At 41.7% G+C, this 27322-nt stretch overlaps 1 protein-coding gene across 1 annotated transcript; it reads left to right on the top strand.

Annotated features, from left to right (window-relative positions):
* The first annotated feature begins 1905 nt into the window (after positions 1–1905).
* Positions 1906–24881, top strand: SRD5A2 (steroid 5 alpha-reductase 2). The gene is made up of 5 exons (XM_021545466.2): positions 1906–2347; positions 19989–20152; positions 21900–22001; positions 22937–23087; positions 23582–24881. The coding sequence occupies exons 1-5, from the start codon at positions 2064–2066 to the stop codon at positions 23646–23648; spliced, it is 768 nt and encodes a 255-aa protein (XP_021401141.1). The 5' UTR covers positions 1906–2063; the 3' UTR covers positions 23649–24881.
* The last annotated feature ends 2441 nt before the right edge of the window (positions 24882–27322 follow it).

The following is a 27322-nucleotide window of genomic DNA, read 5'->3' as shown; positions in this document are numbered from 1 at the left end:
GCTGTGCCTCTTCTAGGGTTTTACTTTGAATACAATGCATTTTTTTGAAGTCATCCCCATCTAACTACTGAGCTTTGATATGCTTTGTCAAAGTCTGAGTCCATCACTAGTTCTCCTTCAGAAGGCACTATGGCAGAAGATTCACTCCATAAATGCCCCTAATGTGCTTCTATGGCAAGTGTGTCTTCAATGCACAGGGTCAGGCTAGAGGCAGTTTGAAGTAATTCCCCATGAAACTTGCATATTATGGTTGACAAATTCTCATATTAAGCTGTTTTGCTATACAACGATTTGTTTTGGATTCCACTTCTTGGTAATTAAGATACAGATGGAGATTACTAAAATCTGTCCTACAAGCACCTTCCTCCACTGATGGTTGACAGCCAAGAACACAAGTACCACTGCTGCCAGCTTGTGACCATCTGTACTGCTTTATGGCTGGGGTAACTGGCACAGTCCGGTCCTGCCCTCTTTCATACACAGCTGGGAGATGGCATGCACCACAGACTGCTACCAGCAGGCATCTTTCTCTGGGGGAAAACTGCTCTGGCATGTGGCTGACAGCCCTACCATGTCACACATCTTGGAGGCAAAAAAAACCTGACCTGTTTTACTCACTGCAACAAACATGACCTTGGCAACTACAGCACTCTATGAGGATAAGGAAGAAATTGTCTATGACTGAAAGAGTTCTGCTTCCCAAAGTAGCTGCCCCAAATAGGCAGTATAACAGAACAAATTGCTCCCCTGAACTATAGGACAGACTACAGCTGGTGGTTTGGTCTCCCTCTGCAAAAAGGGAATCCCGTTAAGCAGAATGCAATTGAACCCAGATCTCTTACATCCTAAATCAGTGCACTCACCACTCAGACATTGAATAAAAATCAATTACCAGACCTTGCATAAAAATCAATTACCACGTCTGCTCCAGAAGAGCAGTTTTGTGTGGCACCCAATCCTTTGCAGAGCTGCATCCAACTGCTTTCTCAGTGAAGCTGCACAATGACATGGATGACACTGCAATTTATGGCTTGAGGTGATATGCTGTAATGGCCAGAAAAAATACAGAGTTTAATAATCTGCTAGCTCTCCTCCTGTAATTCAGCATACTATTAATCCTTACCAGTTGAAGATCCTTGAGGAAACAGGCAAAGAAAAGGACTGTAGTTTTAGGCAAACTTGTCAAAACTACTTCATGTGGTTCAGACCAAAGGGTTCCCTAGCACACCCCAAATCTAGCACCTACGTTAGGACCACCTTCATTAAATCTTGGGGCACTTAAAAAGTTTCAGCATGCTTGGGTTATGCTGAAAATGACCTGGACTTGTCAGACTCGTGGCTCCTGGTCTGTGTTTTCCTAGTCCTACCGCGAGCATCTACATTTGCTCATTTTCATCCGACCTTTGGCATCTGCCCACAGTGGAACGGCGCTGCCTGGCACCGGGCGGCCGCTCAGCCTGGAAGCACAGATGGCCGGGCGAGCCGCGGGGCACGGTGACACACCGGGGCAGCGGAAGGGAGCGCCGCCGCTCGCTCCCACCTCGCCGGCAGCGATCGCCTCCTGCGAGAGTCACCCCCGCTCACCTCCGGGCCGCGCCTCGCCTCGCCTCCTCTCCGTGCCGACCGCGCCGCCTCGCCGCCCCGGCCCTCCCTCACTCCCGGGACGGACCGGACCGGCGGCGGGAGGGTCCGGCGCGGACCCCGATAATGCGGGGGGACGGGAGGGAAGGGGCGAGAGAGAGAGACTGAGGGACAGGGAATTGCTACCTTCCGGGCGGGATGGATGGCGGGGATAGAGGGGGACAGTTCCCCTCCGGGCGGGGCGGGAGAGACGGATGGAGGGGGACATCTCCTCTCTAGATGGGACGAGAGGGAGGGACGGAGAGGGTCAGCTCCCCTCCGGGCGGGTCGGGGCGCCTCGCCCGCCCCGGCATGAGGGGCTGCGCCCTGTGACGATCCTGGGTGCCGGGAGGCAGCGCGGCGGGGCGGGGTGACGGCCGCGGCTCTAATAAGGCCGGGGCTGGCGCTGGCCGAGGGCTGCTTGCCCCCGCCCGCCCCCGAGCATGCAGTGCCTCCCCGGGCTGGTGCTGGCGCTGAGCTCGCTGCTGGGCGCGCTGGCGCTGCTGCAGCTCTCGCTGCACCTGCGGGTGCCGTCCCGCTACGGGAAGCACGAGGAGCGGCCGTGCCCGCCGCGGGGCCGGCTGCCGGCGCGCTGCGCCTGGTTCCTGCAGGAGCTGCCCTCCTTCCTGGTGCCCGCACTGCTGCTGGCGCTGCGCAGCCCGCCCCGCCTCGAGCCGCTCGGCTGCCGCCTTCTCTGCTGCCTCTTCTGCTGGCACTACTTCTACAGGTACCGCCGCCGGGCACGGCTCGGGAAACCAAACCAAGGGAAGATACGGGAACGGGCGCGGCCGGAGCCGGGCGGGCGGTGCGGCCGGGGCAGGTCCTGGCTGGCAGCATCGCTCCGTCCTGAGTCCGGCTGGCCATCCGCGCCCCGGACTCCGCTCGAAGCGTAGGAACCGGCCGGGTGGGCATCTCTGTCCCGGTTCGGCCGGCAGGGGAAGGAGCAGGTGGTGCTCGGGTGCTTGAAGCCGGGGAGAGGATGGATGCTTTGAATTGTTCTCTTAGGGGGAGAGAAAAAAAAAAAAAAAAAAAAAAGAAAAAGAAAAAAGAAAAAAAAAAGAAAAAAAAAAGTAAAAAAGGAGGTTTCGCTAAGTTGAAACAAAGGTTTGAATCAAACTCATCCAAGTATTTTGTAAAGGTACATAGGAAGCGATTGTTGCGGGCAGGAGAAGCGCCGCGTGTGCGGCGACGGGAGCAGCAGCGGCCGCCGAACGCAGAGCCGTGGGAACACGCGCGAGGATGGCCGGGAGCAAATCCACGGAGCGCCGGGAGCGCACGGCTCTGCCCACCGCGCGGGGCGAGCACGGGCGCTGCGGCCGGGCGGTGCCGCGGCACCAAAGTTGCTTCTTTGCGCTCGATTCGTCATTCCCGCTCTACTAGCGAAGTACCAATTTATGTTTTGGTTTTTTTTTGTTTTTTTTTTTTTTTTTCTTTTCATATATTTTCTTTTTAGAAACCTGATCTTCTCAGAGTCAACGAATGCTGTGACTCTAATTAATTCTGTATTTACTGATCAGGAGCTCAATAAATAGTAGAGTTTCTATCTCGTGTTGGTGATAACTTTGAAGAGACATAGCTCTACAACTGTCACCCAGTTCTGAAGTCAGTGGATCTTGGTTCTGGAGAATATCACCAGAATCCATCTTCTGCTCCACTTCCATTTTCTGTGGAGTTCTTTCGTGAGAAAGTTGAATTTTGGTTTTCTGTATATGGGAAAAAATGGCTTTTATTCACAAGTGGCAAGTGCATATGAAAATGTTGTGCCATTATGTAGTAAAGAGCAATGTAACTTCTGAGGAAAAACTTGACTTGATTTGCCGTTTTCCACCACCATTCCTATATCTGTTTTTATAGTTTGCTTCATAGAAGTAGAAAACATTCCTGTAATATTTGGCCAGCAATTATTATTTGCTACTCAGCCAAAATTAATATATTGAAAATCCAGTATCCCTATAGATAGTTTAGGGATAGAAACTCAAGGCTGTTCTGCAGAAATTTAAAACACAGAATGGTTTATGATGCTAGCACTATTTTAGACGTATTTGTTATCACTCCCATTGTCTTTACTGCAGGAGTCAGCTGGAGGACAAACCCATAACATATTTGGCTTCCAGAAAACTAGATGAATTGATTATATGTAGTTATACAGAATTTAGTGTAATGCATTCTGTTATCAAGAACTTCTGATTGTTTGAGAAAAACAACTATCAATGAACACTGCTAGACAACTGAAAGAAATGTTACCCTACCAGTATGCACACATCTATTGACTCTGTAGCTTCTTTTCCAAATTTACTGCTGGACTTATGCAAAGCCACTGTGTTTTCATATGTTTTATTTGCCAGACAGTTTAGGGATCTTCTTGTCTGTTGCTAGAATATACTTATTCTCCTGTAAAAGTAAAAGCCCTCACTTCAACCAAGTCTGTATAAAGCTTTTCTTTCTAACACAGCATGTTACTCCAATATTATTCTCACAGGCTGCAGCCCCTTCTCACACAAGCCATCTGCTGAATCAATTAATATTTGAAATGTTGTATTAAATAGTAATACTCTGCTGTTATGTAAAAGAGCAGAAAAATCACAAAATAGATGTTTTTCTGGGTTTTGCTTGACAATACTATAATACAGGCAGGTTCTTTGAGGGATCCTTGGTGGAATGACCTATGGGCACATGGTTTATGCTTAGAGCCTTCTTGATAACATGAAAGTTTTAACAATCAGTGCAGATAATTGTTATCTACAATTTCTAGCAGGTAGAGTAATTTGTTGTTACAGAGAATATTTTAGACTGTAGCATATCTTACAGTTAAAAAGAATTTCTGCAGCTTTCTTCTTTTCCAGACTTTTTTGCTACCTAGACTTTTTAGTCCTTGGACCCTCTGAAGGCTGGGTCAAATTCTTAGCAATCAGTAAGTGACACAATAACTGTAGTGTGGATTAAGCCTTTAACTAAAAGAATGGTTTTACTCAGTCCTTGGAGGAAGACAACAGCGATGGAGGAGATATCCCTGACCACTGGGCGTTCCCAGGTTTTGTCATCCAGAATCAGTTCCAGTCTAAGCCCAACTGTAGCTTTTGGATTTTCTAGGTAGTACCTCATGGGAAATTAAGCTTCCCTGTTTCATGCTGGGTGCCACCACATCCTGGTGACAGTGCTGATGGGCAAGCTGTCTTATTGCAGAGATGAAAAAAGGGTGGAAAGAAGTGCACTTACATATTATGTGCACTTTCATATTATGGCTGTTTGCCTATAAAATGATGCTGAATAAATCATATTACCAAGGGGCACTGGTGACACTGCATTAGAACATTCCATTGCCATACAGTGTTAGAAAAGAGGTTCAGTAATTTGACATAACAGTCAGGATCTAGCTTGAATTTTTTTTGTTTGTTTGTTTGTTTGTTTTTTCATTTTATTATCTTTACTTGGAATAATCTAACAACAGTTTAAAATACTTCTGTGGTTAAACTTCACTGCAACAATAATGAGTAAAGCATTAAATCAATCAATAATAAAATTGCATTTTCCTAATGGGTGTAGCCTACTGCATTTTCTGACTTTAAAATTTTGAAATAAAGGTATTCCACTCTTAATTATGAAGGTATTTTTGTTAATCCACTCCTCCTTTTCATACTGATCATCTGGTATCTGTACTTAAGCATTCCTCTGTGCTTGTATGAAACAGTTTCTTTGTACATTGTTGCATAATTTAGTGACTTTTTTCTCTCCACAGGAGAGCTTTTATAATTCCTAATCTTGTCTCATCTACTATAGCAAACATACATGAGGAAGGGAAGTTTTCATTAGAGGTATGCTCAGAAGGACATTATAGTCCATAATGGAGAAACACAGACTTTCAAAAGACTGCTGTGATTAGCTATTCTACCTTCCTTTATGTTCTAGCCAGCTGCGTTGCTCTGGTAACTTCTTTTAGAATTGAAGCACATATTTCAGTGTGACTTCAAGTCTTGACCTGAAGACCCCTGAAAATGAAAAATCCATCATTTTTTAAATGATGGATGTTTGCCAAAGTCTTTTCTTTGGTAGTGTTATCTTCTGAATTCTTTTACCCTTACTTAAACATGTTTAAAATGTCTTGCTTAAATTTGAGTGGTCTTGATTTTTCTCCTAGTGGGTCTTGCTCCTTCTATCCACCCTGTGCTAATGTAAAGCACTCCCTAGTGTCCTTCAGTATTCTCTTACCATGATATCACTTACACGGTACTGGATCATGTTTCCATTTGTTTGTTACAGAGCTGTCAAGTTCTCTGTCAGCATCAGTTTGATCCAGATGATATAGGAGGACATTATCATATTTCTGGTGCATTAATTACCACACATGATGTGGTATTTATGCTGAATTTACGGGCTTGTGGTGGATTTATGCCAGATATAGGGGAACAGGCATTACCTGATCTGACACGGTGTTATAGTGCAGACATACGATATTTCATCCGACATGAAGTTGGTCAGGATAAAATTACCTTTTCATAAGTTTAGGAACACATTTAAGCCACCATAGTTAACTTGTCCTGCTTTTGGACATGTTGTCAAATAGCTACAATATTTTTTTATTTGAACTGAAGTATCGCAAACTAGATTTATAATATCACTGAAACACAGCAGATCCTCAATGCAACACTTTTGTTTCCCCTCTCAGTCCTCAGATAATTTCTGTGGCTTTTTTTCCCCTCTCCTTTTCTTCTATATCCATTTTAAAATGAAGACATCAGTGTGTGATATATAATACAGTGCCAGAGCTGTAGTAGCATGCCTAGTGAGAACATTACTCTCCTGTTCCCCCATCCTACTCTGATGTTTACAGATTGGAAGAGTGCTTTTCTGTTTGGAGTCATAGAGGCACATCCTATTTTTCCAGGCTACTTAGAACACTCTGGAGCTGGTGTAACCTGGATTGCAACCAAGGTTAGAATCTATCACTTCTTACGAGTGGTTTTTGTTTATATCACTCTATTTCCTTAATTGTAAAATAACTTTTTTATATGGGCACACTGCTCAGAAATGCTGTCCTGCCCACATTTGTATTCACTGCTTGTCTAGAATTCGTGCCATGGGCCAGCTTAATCAGTGGTAATTTTGTATTTATTGTCAGGCTCTTGAGGAATATGCTGGAGTGTTGAAGGGACCACCCTAATACTGTTCTGGAAACTGGGTTAACGCTGCTGGTGCCTCACTGACAAGGACTTCAGAGGACCTCTCTGCTTGCCTGCTGGAGTCCTGTGAATCACTTCTGGCAGTGCTATGCCCCATCCAGCCCACTCCTGACAGAGAAAGGAGATGGTCACCTGGCTATTGACTACTGGCCAGAGAGCCAGCCCTCCCCTAGTGCTGCCCAGAACAGAGTGGATTCTGGATTTCTGTCTGAGTGGATTCAGGAGGGAAGTGGATGGAGCCAGAAGACCTCTCCTCCATCCATGACAGCAGAACACTTTCTGCCTTTATCTGCCACCACTAGGCAGCAGCCTCTCTCTTTGTGGCTTTCAGGAAGGGATGAAGGCAGACTGCTGCTGCTGCTGAGGGGAGGAGAAGGAAGGAAGGAATCCCAGCCCTGGCCTCTTTGGCTGCTCTCCTTAGTTGGCCAGCTCTTTGTGTCTCAATGTGCATTTTATTAATACAACATGGCGTGAGTTTCATCAAATTCAAATGCTCTCCGGTGCAAAAGATGGCATTCTTAAAATTTGAATTATTGGGAATCTGAAAAAATCTAAATCTGAGTTTTTATGTCTGTTTTCAGTAAGCTCATAGCATCTTTACTTTCATAGGGTAGGTTCTGTGGTTTCAGGGGCCTCCAAAAGTGATGGGGAGGGAAGGCAGAGAAAAGGAAGAAGAAAGTGAAAAAAGAAGTGACTGTCAAGTCTGCCATCTGTATATGCAATCTCTGTGGAAAGCTGGTCATGAGCTGAAAATGATGAGTGGTGTAAGATGTTCATACAGGAACACTTCTTGTGATAAATGATTTACAAAGTATTTTACTTTGAAACATAGTTTATAATATATAATATGTAGTACCCGTTTCCTGCTGGAGGGGCTGTGCTGGGAGGACCTGTGGAAGCCCTCAGGTGGTGAGGAGAAACCCATTTGCTGCATTTCCATTTTGCAGTCCAGCTTCAAAAAACAAAGGTGGGAAACATAATGCAATGAGAGGAAACATTTGCAATTCAATCCCATATAAATCTTAATATTGCATTTCTCTTGCCAGTGAGGAAAACAGAGTGGTGAGGGAGCAGAGGTGACACCACCATGTGCAATGGCAGCAGGGAAGGCCTTGTCCCACTGACTTACAAAGATAATCCTGAAGGCAGAGGTGTAAAAGACAGAGTGATGCATCTGCCTGTGCTGCAGGCAAATGCAAAAGACAGAGTGATGCAAAAGACTGTGCTGCCCTTAATAGCTGGGGCACAAGCAATTTAAAGAGATGTTTCAGTTTCAAAGACCACCTAGAATTACATTTACTTAATTTTTTTCTTCTCTTGCAACTTTGTTTTCAATGAAGTAAAATCTTTGTTTTCCATTTTATTCTGTTAATACATTAACAAACCAAACTGCTGTTTTCATTTCTGAAGTGCACTGAAGTGAATCTGGAGACATTAAGTAAGGCTGCTCTTTGAGATGCAGCTGGATCCCCAGATTCCTCTGATTGGAGGTGACCTGTTTGGTGCATCTGTAATTGATTTTCTATATTTTCTATATTTGCTATATTTGCTATATTTCTAAAGAGATCAGGAAATGCAGAATTTTGTGGAAAGAGAATTGGAAATGAGGAGCATTTGAAAACTGCATCCTCACATAAGTTTTTAACACTTCTTTTGGCCAGTTTCCCTCTCTCTGGAACTAAGCTGGGAGGAGAAAGAAAAAGGTTCTTGCTCTCCCCTGGCTCTGCAGAATGCAGTGCCTCCCTGTAGAGCCTGTACTGCCTGGTTTGTCAGGCAGGTGCTGTGGACACATCTGTACTGGTCCTTTTTTCAGGTAGGAATACCTACTTGTCATCAGTGAGAAAAGCAGCTCAAGCCTCCAGAGAAATGCTGAAGTATGGAGGCTCCAAATGAGTAAGTTGTTTATAAATTAATTTGCTCATAATTTTTAGAGGTATTCCATATTAGTTCATACAGAGTTTTAGTTATGCTTTTTGAAACATGAAGTGGATAAACAGAAATTAGATTAAGTTTGAAAGATATTTATATATTTAAGTGGTACTCTTCTTGCTAGTACTGACTATTACCAGACCAGATAATAACCACCAGGTCCAATAGATCTAATCCAGAGATTATTTTTTTTCCCCCACAGAAATAGTTATTTTATCCTTTGGCCTTAGAAAGTTACCATTATTAAGTGTCAATAACTAAAGACATTTATATTATTAGCCACTTGAAACCTGTATAATTAATCTGCCAATCCACAATCTGCAGGTATTTGACAAGTAACAAATCCTGTACTCTTTTCCTTCATCTTGATGCTTTGGAATAGATGCTGACCAGATTCTGTTTAGCCTTCACCAGCTACACAGTAGCACATTTGCATCCTCTCTCCTGCTGTTTGGCCTTGGCAGTAATTTTAGATCTGTCAGCAATATCCCTAATAAAGACTGGCCATTTGCTCTGTCTCTTCTATGTATTCCTTGCTCCCCAAGCATCTCAGTGCATTACAGTAATGCTAATATATAATCTCTTCTCTTCCACAAAAATACTGAATTCAATGCTGGTTTTTTTTCAGGTTCCTCAAATTAATGTATTAATAACCAACAAAAGCATGTCTTCATATGCTTTGCCTCAGAATTGTAAAATGCTCATGTACCCAGTGCTGGTGTGGAGTTGGCTTCCTTGCAGTCTTCTCTAGTATTATGAAATACCTTTCTAATTCTGTTGTCAAAACAGAATACTCTCTGATTGCCTTCCTAACAATTTGCACAAAGAATCCTATCTATACACTCCCTTTCCAATGGAAAGTGGGCTAGCACTACAGAAACCTATTGGTTTTGCCCAACCCAAATTGTACTCATTTGATTTTTCCTTTTGTCTCTTGGTCTGGAAGATTTTCTGCAGAGATAACTTAAGACTTTTATACTTTTTCACCTTTCAAGACAACATGCCTCTTAGGAGTATCTTTATATCAGATGCTAATTCACTTGTGCTGTTTTGTCATTACCAGGCAGCTTTAAATGCACTAAAGGAGTATTCATACCTGCTTTGAGACTTCAGTGTTGCTGTTAATTACAAAATGACTCAGTGGGTGTCAGTCCAGCTGGTCTGCAGTGAAATATCCAAACTGCAGTTCCAGGGCAGACACCTGAGTCCCAGCCACCAGGACATCACCAAGGCACAGAAAGGTTGCTCTGATCTCACCTGTGTGAGACTTGAGCCCACCGAGGAACTTAAAGCACTTGCTACCCTGTGAGCTTAAATCCTGATAGGACAATAACAATCTGAGCTCCAAACCTCACCAGACTTTGATAAGATTGGCAAGGATCTGGTAAAGATCTGGATTTGCATCACCACATTGCCAGTGCTGATATCAGAAAAGCAGAGTTATAAAGGGTTATACTAAAACAGAGACAGGAAAAAAATTAAATTATATATAGGAGTTTCTGTAAATGTTTTTACTTGAAAATAATGTTTTTACTGAAGAAGAAAATTATTTGTTTTAATCATGTCTGCAGTAGTCCATTATTTGGGCTATTCTTTTAAGTAGGAAATAAAAACCAAGAGAAAAGTGTTAAGGTCCATTCCATATGCCCAGTGGGAAATTTGTGATGGATCTTGCCCCTTCAAGATCCACAAATCTAATTTTTTTTTTATTTCTTACCATAGTAGAGGCAGCCGTTAAAGAGGAGGTAGGACTTTCATACTAAGCCAACAAATATTGTTTAACAAAAGGACACACTTTAATACCTCCTTTGTGTACTCAAAAGCCAGTATAATTAGGTAATTTTCCAGTTTTATGGAGCTCCATTAAGAAAAATAAAATAGTGAAATAACCTCCTAGTAGTATGATATAAGTCAGTGTCTATCCCAGACATCACATATTTCCCTTGGTGTAAATTATATTCTTGGTATCTCCTTCAAAATTAATTTTGGTCAAGAAGGGTTATGATAAAGAAAGACTTTCAAACTTAAATTAAGAGTTAATTCTTAATTTATACATCTCACAGGTGTTCTTCTTTGTCCAGAAATTGATTTAAATGTGGCAGGTGAATTGATCAGTAGGATGATCCTTACTGAATTTGGTCAAATAATTAAATTCATGTACATCTACACCCATTTAAATGTAAGAGCTCTTTTACTCTTTGCTGACCACTCAGCTGACATTCTAATTATTTTTCCAACATCTCATTGTTACAATAGCAATGGGATTATTTTGGTATAAAACCCAACAAAAAACCCCCAATTAAAACTGAGTTAAAATGTTCCACGTAGGGAAATGGGAAAAGGCAACTCATAAGAAGAAAAAATAGCAAATTCTTCTGCAGGTCCAAATTTATTTTAAGAATCAGCTAAATTCTACCTAGCTGTGAACTTTTGAAACACCAGTTGCTACTGTATTAAGACCTAGGGATGGGAAGAAAGTTCATCATTCCTAAGAAGGTGTATCCAAATGTGACCTTCAACAACAATTAAAAAAGGCCCTGTTTGAAGGAAGCTGGGTTTTATTTCCTCCTTACTAACTGCCCTTTATAAACATATAATAGAGTAGCAACATCCACTGTCAGCTTTAGCCAGGTATGAGATACCATTTTCCTTACAACAGTGCTAGAGTTCACCAACTTAATCCAACACCTGCCATGCTGGAAGACTGCCTCCCAGAAATTGCTTTGGAAAATGCCACCTTATCAAGGTTGTCTTTAAAGAGATGTGTTATCTGCTAGAGAAAGAGGGTTTGCCTCAGGGAGATGCTAAGGAACACATCAGGTCCCGGGCAAGACTCTGCTGAAGCAGATCCTGAGGCAGGGTGATGACCTGCAGCTCTTTGATGCACTGGTAAAGATGGGCTGGGTGACTTTACTGCAAAGCCAAAGCTCCTTGATCTAGGTAATGATGCCATCATTCAGCGTGGGCAGGAAGGCTACAGAGAGCTCTGAATAAGTGAGCTGTGCTATCCGAAGAGGTACAGTCACATTAGTATGGTCTCCTGCTAGAGATGCACATGCAAACACCTCCAGACAGTGTGGTCCTAAGCAAACCTTCCAGCGACTCCTGTCACACATCTGGGGTAGGACAATGCATAGACATCGATTAAACTTCTGCTGCTCCTGAGAACAGGAGAGGAAGAAATGTTGAGGAATTAAACAGAGGAAGAAAAGTACTTGCATTATGTCATTGAGGGTTTTTTGCCCATTTGCTTTTTTTTAGAACTTGTTGTTTTTAAAACAAACCAGAACTATTAAGGCATTTTAAAACTTGGCCCAGATTAAGGTTACTAAAATGAGACATGTCTCTGACTCTTCCTAGGGAAAGCAATTGAGACTTGGCGGAGTTGTCTGAGAAGTGGGTTTGTATCTGTTCAAACATAAAGGTCATCAGCTAACATTTTTAGAGTTTGTTCCTCTGCTTCATCTCAGGCTGTAAGCAGGACCACAGCACACAAGCCTGCAATCCAGCCAAGTACGCTCTAGGCTGGCATTGTAGGGACAGAGCAAGGCTTTTCTGGCTGCTAGGATAATCAACAGGGAAGAAGTAGGAACATGGATTAGGAAAAATACAACATGTCTTGAATGCAGAGAAATAAAAATCACTGTGAGGTTTACAGTCAGGGCTACAAGGTGGGAAGAGACAGAAATGTCAGCTGAAAGAGCACAGGAAGGGATCAGCAGGAGAGTTGTTAACAACAGCTGGGGCAGTAGTGGGGCAGGAGTGAGAAGAAATGGGACGGAAAAGGTCATGAAGTGAGAGGGCAATATCCAGGTATCAGGAGATGATGCTGACACTGTGCTGAGTGATTCACTCAGCAGCTTTAAGTGTTAGGAAATATTTTGACATATTTTGCAAGGAAACAGAGACGATTGTGACTCAGAATCAGCCCATAGCAGTTTTGCCTTAGGGAAAAAAAAAAGAGGCTTCTAAGTCCTCTGATTATTTTAATGTAAGCACAAACTCAGGATCTGACCATGAGGTCATAGAGGTTGAGTATGTTGGCTGAATATAATCTGGCCAAGATTTAATGTTGATTAAGGATAGATTACCAATTGTCTGTCTTCCTTTGGTCATTTCTCAGGCCCACATGGGCAATTTATGGAAAATAATGACACTTTATCTGATAAGTGCAGTCATAAGAGCACAGTACTGTGCATTTTGTGCCAGTTTTTATGTACTCATCCTTCTGTTCTGCTCATGATCTCAACCTATGTGAACTCTTAGAACTCTGCTCCAGTGGAGCAGAGAACTTTTTGAAGTGCACAGCATAGTGTCTGATTAAGTTACTCTGGCATGTATTTCACACTTTTGGCAGATTCCCACAGTTTAGCAATGGGAACAAAGTGATCTATTTTCATAAATACCAATTAGTTATTTCTGAAGAAGGAAAGAGGGAGATACCTTTGGCTGGCTAAGGCTTTGACACACTATTGCTTACATAAACCAACAAATATTCTCATAACCTCTAAGTACTGTTGCCCTTTAGATACTATCAAGTAGTAGAGATAATCATGAAGCACTGTGAGATCTGCAGATTTGTCATCACTACAATCCATCTAGTCAAGCTGAACTTTAATCCCCATACAAGTCATCCTGTCCTCTAATCCCCATGAAAGTACAAATCTGGACCAAATTTAATTAGGGTTTCAACTGTGATAGCTGGCCTGTTGCTGAATCCATCAGAGCCTCTCTCTGACTAAAATAGCACTATGTTCCCATTTGCAGGCAGTTCCTGGCCATATACAGTTCTCAAATTTTCTTCTCATTCCTGATGGACATTTGTCTAGTCTGCTGCTTATTGAGATTCCTAGTATGTTCCAATGCTTCATTGTCTTTCCCTAATATCTAAGCTGCATATACACCTGTTCAGGCATGTTGCTTCTTACTGTGTTCCCAGTAGACAAGGAGAATGCTTGACTCCTTTCTTCTTTTCAGGAGCTTTTTATACATTTGCAGATTGTTATGATGTCTTCCACTGGTTTTCTATTAGTTACTTTAAAGAGTCTTGAGTCCTTCAGTCTTTCCTCACATCACACTTCCTAGACCACAGCTGTTTGGCTTTGGGCTGCTTCCACTTTGTCTTTTATAGAGAGCTGGACAGAGTATCATTTTAGTTCCCACTTAAATGGAGTTCCTAGCACCATGCAAAGGGGAAAGATTACCTCAGGTGTTTCAATAACATGCCCATTCCCACAACACATTTTAACATTTCTTTTTCACAATAGCCTGACCTCACTGTCTTATGCTCAGTTTGCCACCTACCAGCATGCCCTCTCCTGTCCAGTCCTTTTTTCAGCTTGTCTTTTACATTTGGTCTTAACTAAGTGTAGTATTTTGCCATTGTCTTTCTTGAATTAAATAAACTGTTTTAAAACTATCAAACAAATATTTCAAGACTATTCTAGACTCTGGTCTTCATTCTTGGTGTGCTCAGCATCTCTCAAAGCCATGTCAGCCACAAACATTGCAAAGATTTTTATCCCCAGAGGCATGATATTAATGAAAAAACTCCTGAGTAGTACCAGAAGAGTCTTTTGCAGAACCTCCCTCAAAAGATCTTTCTAGTTTGATAGTAAACTATTGTGAACTATTCCTTGATATAATTTTTCAGTTTTGCAGCCACCTAACATCCTCTAAATCAGGAAACTCCAAGTTACTTAAAAGGTTGACATGTGATACTGTAAAAAAATCTAAGGTCAAGACGCAAGACATAGCCTGCTCCTACTATCCCTTTCCTATAATATGTCCAATTTATGTCAATTCCTTCACTCAACAAACCTACTTCATGAAAATAGGGTTACCTGAGTTGCATATGGAAATGAGTCCTGTTCCCTGCTGTTACAGACGCACAGGACTCTGAGTCAAAGAGGTTGTTACAAATATTACTGCTCAGACAAGGAGTCCATCAGGCTGCACATTCTGCACTCCACTGAATTGGCTGTGTAGTATCTGAGGACAAACTACGAGTTTGTAGGGTATGGTACTGAGTTCAGTAGAGATCTGTACAGGGGACATATTCCCTTTGCTCTATTAGCTCCACTTCACCTTCTTTGGCTATGAAAGAGAAAAGTACTTTTAAAAAAATCCCCATCTTTCTGATGAATATGCCAAATTTGACAAGGGGTGGTGAGAAAGATATTAATATCTGGTTAATCTGGCTGTTGTTTCAGTTGCCTTTCGTTAAGGACAGTCAATCTATTCTTCCCTTTGTTTAGTTCAGCTCTCATTCTGATCTCCTTTCCACAATACAAACAAAGATGGAAAAAAAAAGAAGTAGCTGGGTAATTGCAAATGAAAATAACATAAGATTTTAAATTAAGAATATTTCAAACCTGTTTGGTGTTTATACTGAAATAGAAACATTTAAGAAACAAATATGCTGGTATAAATGTATACTGAGTGTAATTTGCTGATGGATTGTGACTTGCTGAGGCAGCTTGATAGTGCACCAAACCAGCATTATTTTCTGAAATAATGGAAGAAAACCAAGAGGAGTAATGAAGTAATTTATAAACAAAATTTCAAAACACTTTTGAAACCTGGCCACTGTTACAGTGAATTTAGAAGAGCAAAAATTTTTGCCTTGGAGTCAAGCCTACAAAATTCTTCTCTACTAATTAAAACCAAATACACTTTTTAAGGCCTTATTCCTTTCCTTTTTCCTAATTTATTTTCCAAACACCTATATTTTATTAAATATAGCACATTTAATAATATCTGTATGCAATGTGAAGAGGACTAAGCTTTATCTATAAACTGTATTTATCCTTCTTACTTTGCTAAATGCACAGCATGCTAACAATTTATATCAATCAATGAGGCATTACTGACTAGTTCTAGCTTGTCACAATGACTAGTTCAGGTATTTATAATGTTGGAACTGAGTATTACATAGCTCAGATTCCTTAAATTTGTCCAAGGTTAAATGAATCATGGCTTTTTTTTTTCCTTCAATGATTGACAATGATACAGAAGCACCATTTTTTAGCCTTTTCCATCAGATACTCATGCTTTTGAAAATATTTTTAATATTTTTCCTATAACACCCCCTCTCCCCCCCCCCCCCCCCCTTCAAAGGCAGTTGTAAGAAACTAAGCTTTTCTGACCTGTCACCAAGGTTTCAACCTGAAGTCTGTTTTTAGCTCTGTGACCACAAGTCAAGTGCAGTTGCTGGTTCTTTTGACTGTCCTGCAAGTGCTGTTATCCATGGTGTCAGCCTTCCTGGCACAGCAAGTATCACTCTGCAGCTTTACTTATAAATGCTGGTGTTCAGCAACTGCTCATCTATTCTAAGGAGTTGATCATCTTTCAGATGTTCAGTTTGTATAAAATGTTAGATGAGTCATGAGACATTATGAAACCCTCAAGGTATCATGCTGGATTAGAGCAGAGGTCCTTCACAGTCAGCACTCTGTCTTGGCAGAAGCCAATGCCAGATCATTCAAAACAAAATGCACTAAATGGTGGTGAATTGTCCTCAGCAGATGCTACCTTCTGCCTCTCTTCAATGGAATATAATTTATCCCCTGAAACATAAGAATAAATATTAATTCCAAATCTTTGTCTTCTCTTTATTAAAGACTCTGCCTTTGTCTGTAATTTCTAATTATCCTCCCTCTCTCAGTCCTACTTAGCTCTTTACTTCAGTGTTTTTTCTGTAATTACATTTAACAGAAATCTGCCTGCATTCAAACTAACTTCCTTTTAGTATCAGGACAACTGTTGGTCACATCTATTCAGCTCTCCTAAATAAATTGTTTTCTAATACTGTGTGTTATTTCTTATCTGAAATAATTGTATTCTTATTAAACCTCAATATAAGTGCAGCAGTTCCCATGGTTCAGTATGGCAGTTTCTTACAAGTCTCTTCTCATTTTCCCACTGAATTCTACTGTGTTTCTGATGTCTTTGGATTAATTCAATCCCAACCAGACTTTCTCTTTCCCATTACCTTGCTTCTCAAGAACTCCTTGAAACCCAGTTATGGTGCCATGTGTCTCAGGGCTTCCTTAGTGCTTCTCCCATCCCTTGATCAGATGTGTGCCTCTATCTCTTGCCCCAGAAAGATTAATCTGCTCCTGCCAGAATCCTTCATCGGCCCTGGAGCTTGTAATTCATCCTGTAAGATTGAAAACTCTTTTCCATGGACAGAGATCAGAGACAGTGTCTCTCGGGGCTCTGTACAGGGGGGTTCCTGACTCCCTGCCAGGGTCCCAGGCCTTCCAGGGCAGCCAGAGGGAAGCCCTGGACTCCCACACTAGTCCTTTATACACCCTGGTTAGATGCAGAAGAAGACCTGATGGCAGAGGCATATAAGGGCAGACACAGCAGGAGGCTGGTGGCCCACAGGCTTGGAGGGAACCAGGTGTCCTTAATTCTTGGCCCCAGGCATGAAACACCTTGTGCTTCCAGGGTGACAAATGAGCTGTTACTGTCTGAAATGCTGCATCTAGGCCCCAGAGAGGAGAAAACACAGCAGAAGCATAAACATCTCTGACTGACAACATGTTGGAGGACTGACAATCTACTCTTAGTGGATTATGGTAACATTTGTGAAAAGATTTCCACCTTCTGTGGAAAGAAGAGCAAACCTATACTTTCCCTGAGTTTAGGTGGGAATCTTTGGAGTTTTCAAGAAGCTGGACTAAGCAAGGCCAGTTTTGACAAGACAAAATTTGATGCAATGTCAAATGATTTTCTCTTCAAAACCTGTTCTTTTGATGATGGGGAAGAAAATGAATAATGCATTATTTATTCATTGAAAAGAAGCTGTTGGCAATAGTTTAGTCAGATGCAGTGCCTGTGGCTGGTAAAGATAATAAAGGAGTAATGAATTAGTCATCAATACTGCACCAAATGTAAAAGGTCAGATTTGTCATTGGACTAAAACCAAAAGGTCAGATTTGTTCAGTTATTCTGTAATGGTGGTCTTCAGGCCCCATTTGATTTTCACACTGCAAAATAATTCCAGCAGAGCTACAGACTCTTCCATGGAATATCTAAAGCTATTAAATGTCCCTGCTTTATCTCTGTTGCTTTTTCAAATCTCATCAGGAATAGTTTGTGCACCCTCAACTAGCCCTGTAGTACAATTTCATACAGAGAACTGAATCTGGCCTCTGGTTTAACAGACCCACGGAGATTTCCTTGGAGAATTTGTTCCACAACAAAGATTCTTGGATAAAATCCAAACTGCTATGAGGCAGGATTGCAGTGATGCCAGGATTTTACTACCTCGACAAATAAAGTTGATGCCTCCTGGCTCCCTTGCCATTGTACTTTTATTTGCACGCAGATACTTTCTGTCTTGTGTGCCCTCCATGGCAGAGAGGTTTGTGGCCTCCTCTTACTGCAGGACAAATCATCTTTCAAGGGCTTATAACCTCTACAGCAACAGCAGCACCAGGAAGAAGCATGGAAATAATCAGTTTTTCTGGGACCTGATAAACTTCTGTTTGCATGAGCTGTCAAAACTCAGAGACACTTAAACCTGACTGGTTCAGGCAAAGGACAAAGCAGTGCCAGTCCTACTTGAATCTACTGTATAAATGCACCTCGTAAACTAATTTTGTGTGGTTTATACAAAATTAGTTCTTCTATACAATTTGCTGTCTTCAAGCCTGCATTTGCAAGTTTCACACTTTTTCTCATAACTATTCAGGTCAAATTTGTCAATATGACTTCAACAGCAGATCAGAATGCTAAAACTGGCCTTGCTTACTCATAAATCCAGCATCACATTCCCAAAGGGCAAGATCAGTAATTATTGGTAGCATTACTCCAAAGAGCATTCTTTCCCAATCTGTAATAAATATGACAAATGTGGTACCACTATCTGAAGAATATTTTCCATATGTCTTACATTTCTCCTTCTTTAAAAATATTTAACACTTCTGCATCACAGCTGCCTTAATTGCTGGAAATCTGTCTTGCTTTGGAAAGCAGTGAATACATTAACATGCTGCTGCTTGTACTCTGCTTATTCACTTCCAGACATAGTATGATTTAATCTAGATTTATAATACTATGAGATTTTATGCCTTAGCTTGCTTAAGTTGACACTTGCACCATGGGATGTGAATTACTTACCAGCAATGCTTATATACTGGTATGATGAGCACTATGCAAAACCCAAGAGGGCAAAAGAAAAGAAATTCAGAGTGTAGATTTTTCTACTTGCAGAATTGGCCAGGCAAGAAAATACTTACTAAAAATGAATATAGCTTCTTTGTTTCACTCTCACAGAGATGATATGGATTTCCTGAAGTGTCAAGGGGGATACTCCCACCTGAAGAAAACATACATATAAATTGAAACTATACAAGTACCAATTATTTTCTCATACAGATGTTAATGCTACTGTGACCATGGCTGTTGTCTAAGAAAGCCCTAGATGCTGTAGCTGCATAGAAATCTTAGTGTTTAGTATATTAAACTTAATGGCTGTAGCTCTTCTTGTTTTAAACAAAAGCTTGAAAGCATGGAGGGGAGGCAGGGACAAGGGGAGCAGGACAGAGCTGCTGTGTGTTAGAGATGCATGGGGGTCTCTTTCTGAGTGAAGTGGGGGAGGCTGGGAAGGTGGATTACATCTTGGGCTGTATACTGCCTGGGTGAGAGAGCCAGAGGGGTCTCAACACTGCCTCCAAGCCCATCTGCCACCGTGGGTTAAAGCTCTCAGGGATCAGGAATGTCTTCTCCATAACAAAGCTCCTCCACAATGCTTGATGCTCATGGCACAGTAATCCTTGTTTGGAGAATCAGTATCGCAGCTGGTGCTGCCCTTCACAAACATCACCGATGTCTGAACATCATGTACCCATATCCCTCGGCAGCAACCAATCCTTGCTTGGCCCACTGGAGCATTAAATCAAGTCTTGAAATGAAAATGCAGTTTGTGGGCACTAATTCCTCATTTTCACTAACAAGTCTAGAGAAAGGTACTGAGACGTTCGCAAAGCATCAGTGAATCTGGATGAGCTTTCTAACTTCCCACCTTGGGTGCAGTCCTGAAGGACCAGAAAAAAATGTGTATCTGTAGGATTTCATATTCCAAATAAATTACTGATCTTATATTGTTATAGATATTTTCAAATTTTTTTGTCTTTATTGACCTATTTTCTACTTTGTGCTTTGTTCAAGTTTTTCTCCCTACAGCAGAGAAATTGCAAATACAATGTTATCATGAGCAATGTGCTGACTTTTTTTTCTTATCTACCTTAGGACATTTATTTACCCTTTCTTCACTAGAGGCAGACCTTTCCCACTGCAATTGCTTTTCTTTGGCATGTTATTCTGTATCTATAATGGCTTCCTCCAGGGGTACTACCTGATTTACTGCGCTGAATACCCAAACAATTGGTGCACCGACATCAGATTTACATCAGGTAATTACAGCTGCAGGATTCCCAAGATCTAATCTCCAAGCAATTTGTAAGCATTTTGAATTATGTCCTAATCTTCAGTGAACATGTGAGTCAAATCTGTTGTGATGGAAATCAGCATAAGACCTGCTTGCTAGCCCAGATAAAACAAGTAAATGTGCAGTAACTTTTTTTTTTTTTTTCTCCTGCTAGGCAGCCACCTTTGAAAGTATATAATGTTATGTGTTAGTCTCAAATCACAAGCCTTGTTTTACTGACATCACTCCAGAGCCTCCTGCTGCTATGGGCCATGGAGATGCAATCTCAGGCCCCAGGTGCATGGGGGTGTGCCCTTGCTCAGCCAGAAGTGTGCACCCAGCAGTGGCTGTGTGCGAGCGCAAGCTGGGGCTTTATTTTCCCTGCCAGGGAGCTTTGCACTCGATGAAGCTATTCTGAGTGAGAGAGAAAAGCAGGGCAAACCCCCAGCATGAATGAGGGACAAAGAACTCTTTCTTGTCATGTAAGGCCCAGGGGAAGATTAGAGATCATGCACAGTCTGGTTGTATGTTAATACGATTCCTTTATATTCCGTAACTTAATAGCCTGGCTGAATTTCACCCTCAGAGAATAACTGAACAAGAGTAGTAGTTAGATGGCATTACGGATTTGGTAGTGCACAGAGAGTTGTTTTAAATGTAAACATAGAAACAAGGATTAACACGGAGGTCTGAGGAAAGGTTTTGGATACTACAAGTACATACAAAGGAACTACTTCAGACCGTGGATGCAAGTCCAGTCTTTTCAAATAGCATCACATACTAAAAATTATGGACATTGTTTAGTATGACCTCTCATATCCAGCAAAGAAAACACCATATCACTTAATTTTCATTACAAATAAAGTATATATTTAATGTTGAAAAAAAAAAAGAAAAAAGAAAATCGGCATTAGCAGTACTTGAAATATTAAGGAAAAAAATAAACAGTATATTCTTCCTCTACAGACTCTTACCAACTTTCTGTTGCTAATGGAAATGTTGAAGTTTTATCAGCATTTATTTTTTTATCTATATACTGTAGTGCACACACGATTTATTTTCTTGCTTTCCCATCATTGTCAAAGGTGGTTTTCTCAGTGTCCAATGTGTCACAAAATGAAGGGCAAGGGCATGTCACCTGCAGACTTCCTCAATCAAATGCCTCTGGTTTTTCAGTTAAATGGAGTCTGGTCAATGGATCACTCTAGCCAGATAATGTCAGCATCCTTCAGCAAATGCCTGCTTTCCTCACCCATAGCTCTGTCCAGGCAGCCTCACTGAGAGGTACTGAGATGTAGGTTCCTTTCCTGGCTCCCATTATGTGCTGGATAAGTTTGTGTCTCTGTGCTCCCCTTTCCTCAGCAGTTAAATGAGGGTATTGGTACCTATCTACAGCTCAGTGCTTACTCTGCAGTCATGTGCACAGCTGTGGCTGGCTGTCAACAGCTGTGGTGGCCATGGGGTACTTCATGTCCTCCCTTAAGTATTCCATAAATGGTGACTATGGTCACCTGGAAGTTCAGCTGAAAGTGCTCTGGTGTCACCAGTCACCTGTGCTTCTCCTGTTCTGCAGCCTTCATGGTAGCAGTGCATCTTTGGCTTGAAAAAGAATCCACCCATCTCACATTATTACCCCTATCTGTCTGCTGCAAAGACAAACCTCACACATGAGCTTGACTAGGGATATCTAGGTCAGAGCTGTCTTTCTTATCCATTTCTTGTTGTTTTCTTAGGCCTCCTCTTATTTCTCCTGGGAATGGGAATCAACATTCACAGTGATCTCCTTCTGCGCCAGCTGAGGAAACCCGGAGAAGTCACATACAAGATTCCCCAAGGTATATTCTTATTCCCTCTTCCTTGAAGGAAGTAGGGCAGCAGAATAAATAATGTTTTCTGACTGAATTTGCAGGAAAGTGACAATAATGGCAGAGAAGCTGATCCTGAGCAGGTACTCGGTGCCCCCCAAGCTGCAGGGACTGGTGCGAGCTGGCTGCAGGCAGTCCAAGGAAAGCAGCAAGAGTATCTGGGTAATACGAACTGTGAGAAGAGAGTTAGGAAATTGGCTGGTAATTTTAAGAAGATTGAAGTGGACACAGAAAGAGGATTTTAATTTTGCAAAAGGCAGCTGCAAAGAAGTAGTTGTGGACCTCTTACTGTGCAAAAAGTGGATTCAAAGTGTTAACTTTAGGGGAAAATAATAACAGCAAGGATGCAAGATGCTGAATTGCCTTTCCAGGATATGTCCAGCTCTGGAGAGCAACATGAATGGAGATCCAAGAATTTCTTGGGCTTGGTATTGACTCCTTCTGCTGGCTTATGGATGGTTATATGTCTCTCCCAGAGTTTCTCACTTCCAAAATTTACCAGCCTCTTTTAAATGTTGCAAAACCCTGATATCCAGATTTTGCATTCCCCAAAGATAGCGAAGTTGCAAAACATATTTAGGGCATGAAAAGAATTGACTAATGTTAATTATTATAATTTAAATCTCATAATGGTATTTCTTAAGTTATTTTTCAAATGAAAATAAATGATTGTGAAAGTGCTGGAAACATCTGAGTCAGAATCCCCCTTGATTCTTGCATTTATGCAAGAATTCCAAACAAGATCCCTCTTTGGCATGGCTCCATTGGCTTCAGGGAAGTGCATTTAGGTTGCTGCCACAGGCTGAATAAAAAAGGGTACATATTCTGCTGCTGACTTTATGTGCAAGAACCTTCCATGTGCAGGAAATGACTTTAAAAAATAGATATTTTGTCTGTTGCTGCAGGAGGACTGTTCACCTATGTTTCTGGAGCCAACTACTTTGGAGAAATTCTGGAATGGTTTGGTTTTGCCATTGCAACCTGGTCCCTACCAGCCTTCGCCTTTGCCTTTTTCACTCTTTGCTGCATTGGTCCACGTGCTTATCACCATCACAGGTATCAAACTGTTCCTTGCCATATGCTGCTACTTCCCCTTGGAAAGCAGTTTGCAAAATGCCAGGGAGGACCAGAGCCAGGATTTGGGATAGAACTGAAATCTAATGCCATGTACAGGAGGTGTACTGGCTTATTTGTATAAGGCAGGCAGTCAGCTAGTGCCCCTGGCCTGACAGTCTTTTAATCTGATATGAGCTGCATCACTGCTTTCAACCTGCTAAAGCCTCATAAATGTGAGTCTTTCCTAAGGTTTCCCCTGCAACCTCTGCAATCTTTTGGAGTAGATATGCTCTGAATTCCTAAAATTTTTACTTTAGGCCTGTTAGAACTAACACTACTATTAGTTAATTAAATAACTGGTGTAAATAGTTTCTGAGCTGCTCTTTTGCAGAATAACACACTGAGATAACAAAGAAAGGTTCCTCAGCTGATCTGTATTGAAACTGTGCAGTTTCCCTCTATGCAGGTTCACTGTCTTGCTTATTTTCTTTCAGGTACTATCTCAAGACATTTACGGACTATCCAAAATCAAGGAAAGCCTTGATTCCTTTTGTTTTTTAATGTTTGAAGTATGGACTATTTGTTTTGTTTTTATAGGATTTTTTTTCCAATTCCTAATTTAGTGCTAAGTCTGACTATAATTAATTGTATAGATGATATCCCCGGACTGTAACAGACAAGAAGGTAATTTGGAATGGAAGTTCTTGTTTTAATTAGAGGGGAAATTGCAGATAGCTGTGGGCAAAAGGACACCCCAAAAAAACATATTTGCTTCTCAGTGCAGTTCTATCTATGGAAAATAAATATGAATGAAAACTTCATTCATATCAGAGAAAAAAAAATATTGGCCAAATATTGGTGCAGAAAAGTAAAAAGTAAGCCCATTACTTGGGAGGAAGTCTTCAGCAGTCTAATTTATAGCACTTCTGCAACTTCTCCTTCCTGCCTCCACGTCCCCTCGCTCTGCTGGCAGTGCCCTGTGCTGCCACACTTTAAACCAGAGAGGTGGGGGGGTCTCATTTGTCGCCAAAACATTACTCAGCCCATTATTTTTCATCTAAAAGCCACCTTAACTCCCAGAAACACAATGTAACAAGAGGGAACTTGTGCTGGCACAAGGCTGGGAGCAGGATGCCATGGCTCAGAAGTAAGGTGAGGTACATGGAAGATGGAAGTTGGCACTCATAAACACAATGTCTGTGTTCCTTCCTTAAATGTTACTTTCCTCACTATCAGATGATTAATCTTCAGCCATCGGGTTTTTTTTTAATATGTACTTTGTTAGAGCAATTGCAGCTCCATTCGCATTTCTTTTCTCTTGTAAATCCAGATCTTTTTTTCAGAATAAAAATTTTTCCACTCAGTTGTTGTTCATAAAAACATTTGAAATGGTGATGTATGACAAAAATTACAACAAATAAAAAGTTCTGTGTTGAAGAAAATGTTCTCTGACACTGGCAGTACATTTTGTCTATGGAGAATATTTTCAGATACTCTTATTAGGAAATGATGCAGAGATATTATTGAATTTTTACAAACAATACCTCTTCCTAATTTCAGGGTAGTTAGGAATTTTCCAAAAAATGCCATTAACCCAAATACGAAGAAATGTCCCCTTGGATGCTGATAGTTTTAGATACTCTTTAGAACATAAAATCCTGCTAAGAATTATGCTCAGTAGCTGACAAGAAAAATACCAGACTGCACACATGGAACATACTACCTGCTGTTGGAGTAACCTGATTGATTGTATGCAATTTCCTCCAAAACACAATAAAATTTTTGTGAAACTCAGAGTTGTGTTAGCCTATAATTTACTGTTTGCAGAAACAAGTCTCTGTGACATTGCTTACCAAGTTCTGCTCAAACCAGCTTCCTCCTTCTGGACAAACCCTCCCTTCTTTGCTCATATTATCAATTATCTTCACTACAAGAACAGAGCAGCCAGCTCAGGCTGCCCTGTGCAGTCCCTCTACAGCCCACAGGAGAGACATGTGTAGGCAAAGGTAAGGGAGGGAGAAAATAAGATGCAAGCAAAGTTGTTGTTGCATGGGATGAGAGTTTCTACATTAGCACCACAAACGTGTTTTACTTTGGTTATCTTATTTAAAGCAAGGCTGGAGGCAATGAGGATGCCAGGTTGGAGAGTATGACCCCTTCCCCAGGGAGTGGATGCTGAGTATGAGCAGCAGCCATGCTCCCCAGAGCTCCTTCCCTCAGCATATCCTCCTTGATGACCCCTCCTTGCAATTTTCCCCTTCAAAGCCTCACAAGTGGTGAGAGAGCAAACAGCCCATGAGTGCCAGTGTTCCTAGCTGCTCTCCTCCATCTATTTCTGAGCCAGGGGAGAGCAGGGACCATGCTCTGCTTCACCCTTTGGACCAGAACAGGACTTGTGCAGACTTCTCTGTCCCTCACATCTGAAGAAGACTATTTCCTGCATTTATTTTGTCTTGCTTAATATGTGCAGCAGATAGTCTGTTATTGCCACTGTGTCACTATAGGACATGTGAAATCACAATGCAACCCACCTGCTATTTGCAAGGTAAAGAAGAAGGTTTATTTTCTGACTCCAACTTTTATACTTTTCCAAAGGTGACAGTGGATTGGAGGGTGCAGGTGCCACCTCTCCAAAGACATTGGACAAACTACTAGTACATCAAGTTTCTCCACCCCTAAGAAGGAATGCAAAACAATATGTTGTTTATAGAAATTGTGTGGGAAAGTTTTCTAACAGAATGTAAACTCAGAAGGCTTTAGAAAGTCTTAAGAATCAGGGTGACACCACTGTCAGTCCCAGATACCAGTGCATGGAGCTGGGGGTCACAGTGGGAGAACTGGTGCTGGTGCAAGGCAGGAGATGCCTGTCTGCAGGCTGGAGGGCCCCACAGCCTGGCCCAGTGCACTTGCTGAGCACAGGGTGCCTCCAGGTGCTGGACATCTTGCAGAAGTAACTCCATCCTCTCTGTCATGGGCCTTGGATATGTTGCATGGAAAATCGTTGGTTGCAGGCAGGAAAGGAGCACATTTTCCTTCTGCCCTGTCCTGTGACATTTTGGACAGCAGGAGCAAGACACCTCCTACAAGCAACGATTGCAGTTAATTGTCACAGAGAGGTGGTACAGGCTCTCCCCATATGGAGATCCTCTGTGGGAGTGCACCAGGGCAGCATACCTCCTGAGAAATTTCTTTCATCTTGCTTTGTTTTTATAAGGAAAAATATATTTCCCTTGTCTGTGGAAGAAGAAATGCAGCAGACATTTTCATATCCTTCTGCTCAAGCCTCTGGAAGTTATGTACACATATGATTTCAGAGCTGACCGTAGAATATTTTGCAAAGCAGCACTTCCCTGACTTTCTGTGCAATGTTCTTTTGTTCTGCCAAAACCCAACAGATGTGTCCTCTGCTCGTTCCTTTTCTCTTTCTTGCAATACTGTTTTTCTGTTTGGTTTCCTTCCATCATTCACATCATAGCCTTCATTAATCTTCGAGGAACATTTATGTTTGGGTGCTGTTTGCCTGGAAAGAGCCTCTCTCAGAACAGTTCTTAGTGCTGCTGCTCTGACAGAAAGACCTCTCTTACACAGAGCTGACAACCCAGCCTTCATCCCTGCCATCAGTCTGCTGGGAAAATGAATCCTTTATTTCCAGGACTCTTGTTAATTTAATTTTTTTTTTACTGTTCAAGTGTTTTTTTTTTAAAGTTGACTTCCTGCAAACATGCACTATTACTGCTGTGGTAATACACAAATGGTTTAATCATGCATCTGACAGTTTCTGCTGCACAATGTTTTCTGCACTTAAGAGATCAGTCAGGCCACTTATGAACTCCAGAATTTAGATATCTAATCTCTTCTGACAACCAAACCCAAAATTAAATGCTGTTCACTGGGCAGCAAAGTGGAGAACAATGGCACTTGCCAGCCCTCATTCCCATCTCAGTGTGCCACACACATGTCAGCCTTTGCCTGGCTTTAGTTCATGCTTCAGATAAGAGGTCACTCAAAACAATAGAATTCAGTTCCAGGCAATGTAGGGCACTCCTAGTTGTTTCAAAGTACATATTTTATGTAATATATTTACACAAAAGGCAAAGCCCCCTCCAGTTTTGACCCTGGAGTGTCTGCCTTTCAGACAAGCACTCATCTGAGAGCTGCACTCCTGCTCCCATTACTCTCCTGGAATACAGCCTCTTATGCTTGGACAGAAGCTCTGAACATGTCTGCAGAAATAT

Source organism: Lonchura striata, chromosome 3 (genome assembly GCF_046129695.1).
Source record: "Lonchura striata isolate bLonStr1 chromosome 3, bLonStr1.mat, whole genome shotgun sequence".
NCBI classification, from domain to species: Eukaryota; Metazoa; Chordata; class Aves; order Passeriformes; family Estrildidae; genus Lonchura; species Lonchura striata.
The sequence above is the reverse complement of the archived record's forward strand: the minus strand, read 5'-3'. Positions and strand labels throughout refer to the sequence as shown.